At 43.5% G+C, this 9,431-nt stretch overlaps 1 protein-coding gene across 3 annotated transcripts in view; it reads left to right on the top strand.

The window, feature by feature from the left end:
- The first annotated feature begins 3,446 nt into the window (after window positions 1–3,446).
- Lrrc36 (leucine rich repeat containing 36) overlaps window positions 3,447–9,431 on the top strand; it is a 42,444-nt gene continuing 36,459 nt past the window's right edge. For all 3 annotated transcript variants that reach the window (XM_042700883.1, XM_042700882.1, XM_042700881.1), the window contains exon 1: window positions 3,447–3,516. In XM_042700883.1, the coding sequence (XP_042556817.1) occupies window positions 3,447–3,516 (70 nt within the window). The remainder of the gene's footprint in view (window positions 3,517–9,431) is intronic.

Below are 9,431 nucleotides of genomic sequence, written 5' to 3'. Positions count from 1 at the left end.
TGTTCACTCTATTTCCGTGCCCCTCTTCAAAAGACAGAAAAAAGAACAAACAAAACAAATTACGCCAAAAAACATATGGATTAGAAGAGTTAATATTGTTAAGATGACAATGCTCAGTTGGATGTAGTGGCTCATGCCTATAATCTTAATCAGGAGGCTTTGAGATCTGATAATTGCAGTTTGAAGTCAGCCAGGTAGGAAAGTCTCTGAGATGCTTATTTCTACTTAACCATCAAAAAAGCCAGAAGTGGGGTTGGGAAGGTAGCTCAGTGGTAGAGCGCTTGCCTTGCATGCATGAGGCCCTGGGTTCGATTCCTCAGCACCACATAAGCAAAAAGAAAAAAGCCAGAAGTGGTGCTGTGGCTCAAGTGGTAGAGCGCTTGCCTTGAGCTGAAGAGCTGAGGGACAGCGCCCAGGCCCAGAGTTCAAGCCCCACGACCGACAAAAAAAAAAAAAAAAAAAAAAGAAATCAAAAGACAAAAGCAATAATAGCAATAATCTACACTAATAATGGTAATACTTCCCAAATTTATAGACTTAACACAATCCCCATGAAAAGCCTAACAGTCCCTTCCCTCACTTTTTAAAACAAAACTTGGACAAACTGATACTAATTTTGTACAGAAACACAAGGGACCCAAGTAAACTAAAACAATTTTTTGAAAATTAAAATGAGGATTCCAACTTTCCACTCTCAATACTTACTGTAAAGCTAGATAATAACACTATTGGCATAAAGAAAGCCATATAAATAAGTGGAATAGAGATGAAGTCCGGAAATAAATCCTTACTTTTTGTTTAATTGAATTTACCCATCAATTGGTGAATGAATAAATAAAAGCACACCCACTGGAATATTATGTCAATAAATAAAAAGAATGAATACTGCTACATGTTATAATATGGGTGAACTATGAAAAACTATGTAAGAGAAAACATCACATAGTATATGATTCATTCACATGCAGTGCTCAGAAAAGGCAAATTTGTAGAGACAAAGTAGATTAGTGGCTGTTGGGAGGGTAGAAGTTTGGAGGAGGGCGTGGGGAGTGACAATTAATGTGTATAAACTTCTTTTTGACTGGACACTGGTGGTTTACACCTGTAATTCTAGTTACTCAGGAGGCTGAGATCTGAGGATCAGTTTGAACCAAACAGAGCAGGAAAGTCTATGAAACTCATCTCTAGTTAACCAGCAAAAGCCAGAAGTGGAGGTGTGCTCAAGTGGTAAATCTAGCTAGCCTTGAGCCAAAAATAGGCCCTACCCTAAGTTCCAGACCCAGTAACAACCCCTCCTGCCCCCCCCCCCCAGTTGGTTGTTGTTTGGGCTAGAGGAATAGCAGTGGAGGTGGTAGAAATAAATTCACATATGATATCCCAGCAATGCAGTTTAACAAATGAGACACTATCTTACTATGTGCAAAGTTCTCTAGCTCTTACCAGCAGACACTTAAACCTCTGTGGGGTGAAAGCAGATGCCTTTTCATATATATAAAAAAAAAAGGCACAAATCAGCCCTCTCAGGAGGCTGAAAGCTGAGGATTGAGATTTGAAGCTACCCCAGGTAGCTAAATCCAGGAGATTCCAATTAAGCAGCAAAAAGCTGGAGGAGCAGCTGTGGCTTGAATAAAAAAGCTACTCAGGACAGCAACCAGGCCCTGAGTTCAAGCCCCAGGATGGACATAAAAACACACAATAAAGTAAAAATCATTCATCTTCTTCAGCTCATGGCCACCACGCCTACAACATTACAGAATGTTTAGATTTTATATAAAAACTTTGGCAGTAGTGAGGAAGATTGTTAAGGTAACAGGTAATTATTCCAACACAAACTTGGATCTCCTATTCTGACAGTTGAGAAAAGAATAAATGTATGCAACAATGAAGGAGGCTGGGCCATTTCTTCTAGAGAAAGTTTGCTCTAACTATTCAAATATAAAGAACAATTATATATGCCACATTTGAGACTGAAAGAGCTCTAGGAGGGGGTGAGGATAAAGAGAAAATTTATAAATTGTAAATTGCTGTCATGACAGTGGCACAGCTGGAAAAGTCAACCCCAAAATGAGCTAATCTAGGCTTTTGAGTCCTGGTTTTTCTCCAAACATGGCAATGTCTGGCCATGACAAACTGAGGGTAACTAGTGGCCCCACCTATATTGGACAAAAGCATTAACAAAAGCATTAACTATATAAGGACTCTTGTTTGTGCTTTCTCCTGGTGACTAGCTGGTTGAGAATCCAAGGTCGGTGCTCAAAGCATGCAGATTTTGGATGCTAAAGAAAAGCTGCTCTTCGAATCAGTTCTAAGTGCTGAACATAGATAGCTCTTTTCATATTAAGGAAAGAATATGACAAGAGTCTTGGCTCAAGTTTGCCTCCTTCTTACGCACCGTCCACAGCAAGACCCTCTAGAGTGAAGGTAAAGGTTAAGCTAGTGGAGTTTTCGTTCCCAAAGACTACTTAAGGGCTGTTTAGTGCAGAACTGTCCCAGCCTGGGGAGAGCCTTCCACCACAGGTAAACTTGGGGGACAAACGGGGTCTTGCAGGATTGCAGTAAACCAGGGCAACCTTCCAATACTCATCCCCACCTCATCCCAAAGAGCATCGTCTCCTTTTCTACGCCGACCCCTCTCCCCCAAGGAGCCTCTTCCAACTCACCTGATGCTCTAAAGACAGGACCTCAATTCCCAGAACCAAGTTTCCCAACCTTTTGCATAGGAAACTTCCCCATCATGCCTCAGAAATCTGCTCCCTCCGCCCCCAACCCTTCAGATCTGGATCCCCCTTGACCCCTCCAATGCCCCAGCCCTGCTGCAACAGTCACCACCGTCCTCTGGCCATGAGATAGGAAGACCTCCACGCTGTCAGAGGACGCCATGACGCTCCTCACACCCGGTGACCCCCAAACTGAGTTCATCCCTCAAGAGAATACATCTTCCCAACTACTCAGAGCCATCACCCGAAACCCTTCAAAGTCAGGGCCACCCTGCTCCACAAATCCTGAGCCCCAGTTCCCTTCATTCATCTCCTTAGTGGTTTGGGCGCTCAGATCAAGGGCAGGATCCGTACCATGGTAGCGACTCCTGCAGCTGGCGGGCAGTCTCGTGACCTAACCACCAACGGCCACCCAGAGCCCAGCCCGGTGCACCCTGAGGAGGGGGCTGAAGGAGGTGGTAGGGGCGGAGCCTGGCTCGGGGCGGGGCCTGGAAGTACAAGGGGCGGGGCCTTCTCGGGGCGGGGCCTAGAACGTGGGGGGGTGATGGTAGAGTGAAATCCTGCTGCGGCCTGGGCGGGGCTAGGGGGGCATATAGGGGCGGGGCCTTGAGTGGGCGTGATCAGGTGCGATGTAGGGTGGGGACCTGGCGCGGGCGGGCCCAGGCGCGCGCTGGGCCTGGCACGCGCGGGGCGGTCTCGCGGGCTGCGGCAGGTGAGCGGCAGGCGGGGATGGCGGAGCAGTGGGATCTGGACGAGGAGGGCATCCGCCGCCTGGGGGCGCTGAGCCTGGAGCAGCCGGGTAGGGGCGGGCCGGGAGGGCTTGGGCAAGAAGTGTGCTTTAGATGCCTGGAGGAGAAAACTGAGGTGGAGAGGCCGGGGAGCCGGAGGTGGAGGCAGGAAACAATGGCAGAGCGGTCTCTGAGGCGTAGGAGGTTCGGGAAACTGAGGCAGAAAGGGTGGAATGGAGGAATCAAAGGAGCAGGTAGAGAGCGGCGAATTGAGGGGGAGGAGAGGGAAGAGAAAGCATCGGGCACCCTTGATAGCCGACAGAACTGGACCGAGGGAAGAAGTCTCCTCTAGTGGAAGAGACAGACTGAGCCTGGCGGGGCCGCGGCGGGGAGAAGGGAAGTGTTGAGAAGGGCCATTGTGGTGAGGGGAGATGCTGAGGAGACATGTTGGCAGTCGGGAAACTTCCTACCCCAAAGGGCCTTTCCCGATCGGAGTGACATGGGAAAGGGCTCCCTTCCATTCTCGAGAACGTCAAGAACCTGGCCTTCGCTTTTTGACAAGTAGCTTCCTTGTAAGGGACTAGAAAAAGGCCTTGAAATCACTGGCAGTGCCTAGCGGTTCTGCCTGGCGGTGCTGACTCCATTCCTGGCTCGGGGATGGACTGCACTCAGCTTCCTTTCTGACTTTCTCCTAAATTCATATTCTCACCCCCAGGCCCAGCTTTACCTGCAGTTACTTCATCTCCCCCAACAAGTCTATCAGGTAGATGCTGTTACAATTTCCCCGTTGTACTGATCAGTAAAATCACCCAAAGTCACAGAGCCGGTGAAGTGTCACACCAGGGTTCATAACCCACAGCTTTCACCGTCGTTGTTGTTGTTGTTGTTATTGGTTGTGGGGCTTGAACTCAGGGCCTGGACACTGACCCTGAGCCTCTTTGTGTTCATGGCTAGCGCTCTACCACTTGAGCCACAGAGCCACTTCCAGTTTTTGAGTGGTTAATTGGGGATAAGAGTTTCACAGGGACTTTTCTGCACTGGCTGGATTTGAACCATGATCCTCAGATCTCAGCCTCCTGAGTAGCTAGGATTGATTACAGGTGTGAGCCACTGAGCTGGGCATGAGCCACTGGCCTTCAGCCCACGGCTTGGATGCCAGAGCCTGCCTACATTATAACCATAACAAGTATTCATCTTTCTTGCTTCCTCTCCTATTTTCATTTGTAGAATATGAAATGACCTAGTTTTCTTGTATTTGTAATATCATTTAAGATTATCATACTTCCTTTCTCTCTATCCTTTCTTCCCTCCCTCTCTTCCTCTCTCCTTCCTTCCTTTCCTCTTTCTCTCTCTCTCTTTCTCTCTTTCCTCTTTCTTTTCTGGCACCAGAGCTTGAACTCAGGGCCTTGGGCTCTTGCTCACCTTTCTTGTTCTATCACTTGAGTCACACTTTCAGCCCAGCTTTTTGCTATTTTGGAGATTGAGACTCATGAACTTTTCTTCCTAGGCTAGCTTTGAACTATGATCCTGAGATCTCAACCTCCTGAATAGCTAGTATTATAGACATAAGCCACCAGCATTTAACATGCCTATAAATAGAAAGATACAGAGACCCTGTCTCAAAAAACAAAAGACAAAAGAAGTGGTGACATTGTCCAAGAAGCATTATATTCCTTGCCTAATGTAAGGAATTATAACCCTTTGCTCAACTGCTTAAAAACAACAATAAAGTTTTTATAAAGGTAATGCCTGTGTGAGTCTGGACCTCAAAGTGGAGGTCAGGGTTAGAGTGGATGTAAGTTTTGGAGACATAACACAAAGTACTACAACCAAGGAGAGAATGCAGATAAAGAAGAAACATTATTTCCCAAACACCGCATTCCTGCTCCTCTACTCAGTCAATGGACATTGCAATACCCCAAAGCTGACTCTTAAGCTTTCTTCTTTTCTTTACCACAATTACAGAGGTAACTGCTTACCCAATATCTTTGTGTTTCCTGTGAGTTGGTAGTTAGATAAGGTTAATTGAATTCAGGTTTGGGGAGTGAGTGTTTCTTTTTCAGCAAGACAGTTTCATGAGTAATGGTGCATACTTCTGTTAGGAAATATATGATGTCTGGTTCTTTCTTTTTGTGATAGCCATTGACTAGGTCCATTAATTGCGTAGGTCCATTAATTCAGTAGGAATTATAAAATGGTTATTTGTAATTCTCTCATCCTTTTCCATTAGCTGCAATAATTCTATAAAGACAATGATTTGATTATCCTGGGGTATAATTTGCATAGGAAAGACAGGTTAAAAATTGGAGGGTTTTTCACTTATTTGCTAGTTTTGTGTTGTCTTCTTAGACTCCTTCTAGGGTAACTAACAAGGGCTGTGCTATGTCCTCAGCATCATTGTAAACTCATTGATTTAAATATGTTTGGTGTGTTCCAGTTCACTCTAGTTATTATTATATTTCATATTCAACTTATCCCAACTTTGACTAATGAGGATCTTTCAAGGTGATTCCTAATGCCCTAAAAAAAGTTTTATTTCTTTGAGATATTTTTTTCTGGTGCTGAATCTCACATATGAGAGTTGAAGCCATGTATTGTTATTATGCACATGCTTTAGTAAAGGCTATTCAGTTTCCAAACAGAGATGACCAGATTTGTTGTCATCATGAATAGAACAATTTTTTTTTGCATATACTGTGCAAGTGTTCAATTACAGAGCAATACCTCTAGTCCTATTCTGTTCTTTTGGGGGGGGATGAATACTAGGGCTTGAACTCAAAGCACTAGGAAAGCACTCCATAATTGGTCCATGCCCTACATTCCTCTTTCTTTTGTTTATTTTTTGGATAGCATCTCACATTCCCTCCCCACCAGAGCCAGCTTCAGACTGCCATTCTCTTACTTATACTTCTAGTAGCAAGAATTGTTAGTTGATATGGGGTATCACTAACTTTAGCTCAGGCTGGCCTCAAGCCAAAATCCTCCCAATCTCTGGCTTCTAAGTAGCTGGGATTACAGGCTTGAGCCACCACACCAGGTTTTCCAAATGCATAGCTTCTTAAGAGCATACTTCCTGTGACTCATAAAAGAATGTCACTGTAGCAATTATTATTTCAATGGTACTTCTCTGAAGAAATATGTCTGTTCTTCAAAGTAGACTTCAGTGGAAAAACATAAGAAGTGTTATGAGCTGATGATGGAAATCCTCATTATCCTTAGTTTTTTTGTCGTTGTTGTCTGAAACCAGGACTCAAACTTGGTATCTGACTCTTTTGTTCACTGGCTGGCGATCTACCATCTGATCCATCCTTCAACTCCATATCCTTAGCTTTTATCCCATAATAACAGACCTTCAGGGTATTAGATCCCTGTAAAGCATCAAACCAGCAGTATACCGCCCTCCAAGTCAGAAAAATTGTTGCTGTTGTTTTAATTTTAAAAGCTGTCCTCTTGCATTATAAAACTCACCATTTAAAAACAACTCAAGGTCATTTAATACATTCCCAAAGTTGTACCTCTGTTCACATTGTCTCTTTTCATCAACCCATTAGGCAGTCATTCCTTTTCTCCTGCTTCCCTCAGCCCCTGGCACCCACTAATCTGCTTTCTGTCTTTATGAATTTGCTTCTTCTGGACATTTCATATGAATGGAATAATAGAATATGTCACATTTTCTGTCTGGCTTCTTAGATTTAGCATGATCATTTGAAAGTTCATATTTTAACGCATATCAATAATTCATTCTTTTTTATTAATAGACTGTCTTTTGAGCCATTTTAGGCTTATAGAAAAATGGTGCATGCTATAGATAGACTTCCTGCACCTTCCCCCCCACATTTCCCTTATTACTAATAAGCTTGCATTAGTGTGGTATAGTTGTTGCAACTTATGAATCAATATTGACAAATTAGCTGGATTCTAATGGTTCATGTCTGCAATCCTAACTACTCAGGAGGCTGAAATCTGAGGATTGCAGTTTGTTGCCAGCCCAGGCAGGAAAGTCCATGAGACTTTTATCTCCAATTAGCCATCAGAAAAAACAGAAGTGGCACTGCTGCTCAAAGTGGTAGAGCCCTAGACTTGTGCGAAAAAGGTCAGGGACAGCACCTAGGCCCCAAGTTCAAACCCCCTCACACACACACACACACACACACACACATACACACACACACCCCACACACAGATTATTATTAATTGAGGTCCTTGGTTTACATTAAAATTCATGTGCAGTACAGTTCGGTTTTGACAAATATATAGTGGTGTTTGTCTACCACTGTAGTATCAAATGGTAATTTCATTGTCCTAAAAATTTCTTTGTACTCTACCTACTCATTCCTCCCTCACTCCTGACATCCATTCAGCTGACCACCACCAGCCCCGATGTCGTATATTTGTGTGCAGGGTTTTGTGTGGACATAAAGTTCAGTTAACTTGGGCTGGCAAGGTGGCTCAGTGGTAGAGCGCTTGCCTTGCATGCATGAGGCCCTGGGTTCGATTCCTCAGCACCACATAAGCAAAAAGAAAAAAGCTGGAAGTGGCGCTGTGGCTCAAGTGGTAGAGCGCTAGCCTTGAGCTGAAGAGCTGAGGGACAGCACCCAGGCCCAGAGTTCAGAACCCATGACCGGACCCAAAAAAAAAAAAAAAAGTTCAGTTAACTTGAATAAATACCAAAGATGTAAATGCAGGCTCATATGGTCAATTGTGTAAGACAATGCCAGGCTATCTTCTAAAGTAGCTGCATTGTAGTGTAGCTCCACCCCCAATGATGAGATTTCTAGTTACTCCACAATCTATATCAGTAATATTTGGAACTGTCAGTGTTTTGAATTTCAGTAATTCTACTAAGTATATATTGGTATCACATTTTTGTTTCACTGTTTCGTAATGACTTACGATCATGAGAATTTTTCATATTTTGCCAACCATACGTATATAAATTTTGTGGAATTTATTCAAGCCTTTTGCCAATTTTTAAATTGGATTATTTTCCTAATGTTTTTCTGGTCCTGGAGCTTGAATTCAGGGTCTGGGCACTGTCCTTAAGCTTTTGTGTTCCAGGCTAGTGCTCTACCATTTGAGCCACAGCTCCACTTCTTGCTTTTTGTGGTTAATTGGAGATAAAATTCTCTCAGATTTTTTCTGCCCAGGCTGGCTTCAAACCACAATCTTCAGATCTCAGCTTCCTGAGTAGCTAGCATTACAGACATGAGCCATCAGCACCTGGCCCTTATTGTTGAGTTTTAAAAGTCATTTGTATATTAGTCTTTATCAGATAACATTTTGCAAATATTTTTCTTGCTGTTACTTTTCCATTACTATAACAAATAAAGATAAAATAATTTATAACAAGGAAAGTTTTGCCAGGTGCTAGTGGTTCACACAATAATTCTAGCTACTCAGGAGGCTGAGATTGAGATCCATTTCTGCCCCCCACCCCCACCCCACGCCAGGGGAAAGCACAAACGCAGTCCCTGGAGATCCCATTTCAAAGTCAGCCCTATTCTGTTATCTATCTTTCTATCTATCTATCTATCTATCTATCTATCTATCTATCTATCTATCTATCTATCTATCTATCTATCTATCGAGGGAGGAAGATGTTCATTTGTTTCTAACAGGGTTTGAGAGTTAAGTAGTATTATTGCTGCCATTTTATAGATGAAGAAGCTGATGTACAGAGAGGCTAAATGTCTGGTAGTCACAGATCTAGTGCATCTTTCTTTGCATCAATGCACTGATATATAGCTTGTCTACTCCCCTTCTACTGCAGGATCCATTGATAGTTTTCTCTTGTTTGCTTGCTTGCTTCTGTTTTAAAACCTTTCTGGGCTGGTGAAGAGGCTTAAATGGTAGAGTGCCTGCCTAGAAAATGCAGGACCCTGAGTTCTACTCCCTAAGTACTGCAAAAACAGGTAACAACCACCTTTCTGAAAGCTGGGGATGCCAGGGGTTTATGCCTGTAATCCTAGCTGCTCAGAAGATAGGG

Source organism: Dipodomys spectabilis, unplaced genomic scaffold (genome assembly GCF_019054845.1).
Source record: "Dipodomys spectabilis isolate Male_0828 unplaced genomic scaffold, ASM1905484v1 ptg000273l, whole genome shotgun sequence".
Classification (NCBI taxonomy): Eukaryota; Metazoa; Chordata; class Mammalia; order Rodentia; family Heteromyidae; genus Dipodomys; species Dipodomys spectabilis.
This window is presented reverse-complemented; position numbering and strand designations above follow the sequence as displayed.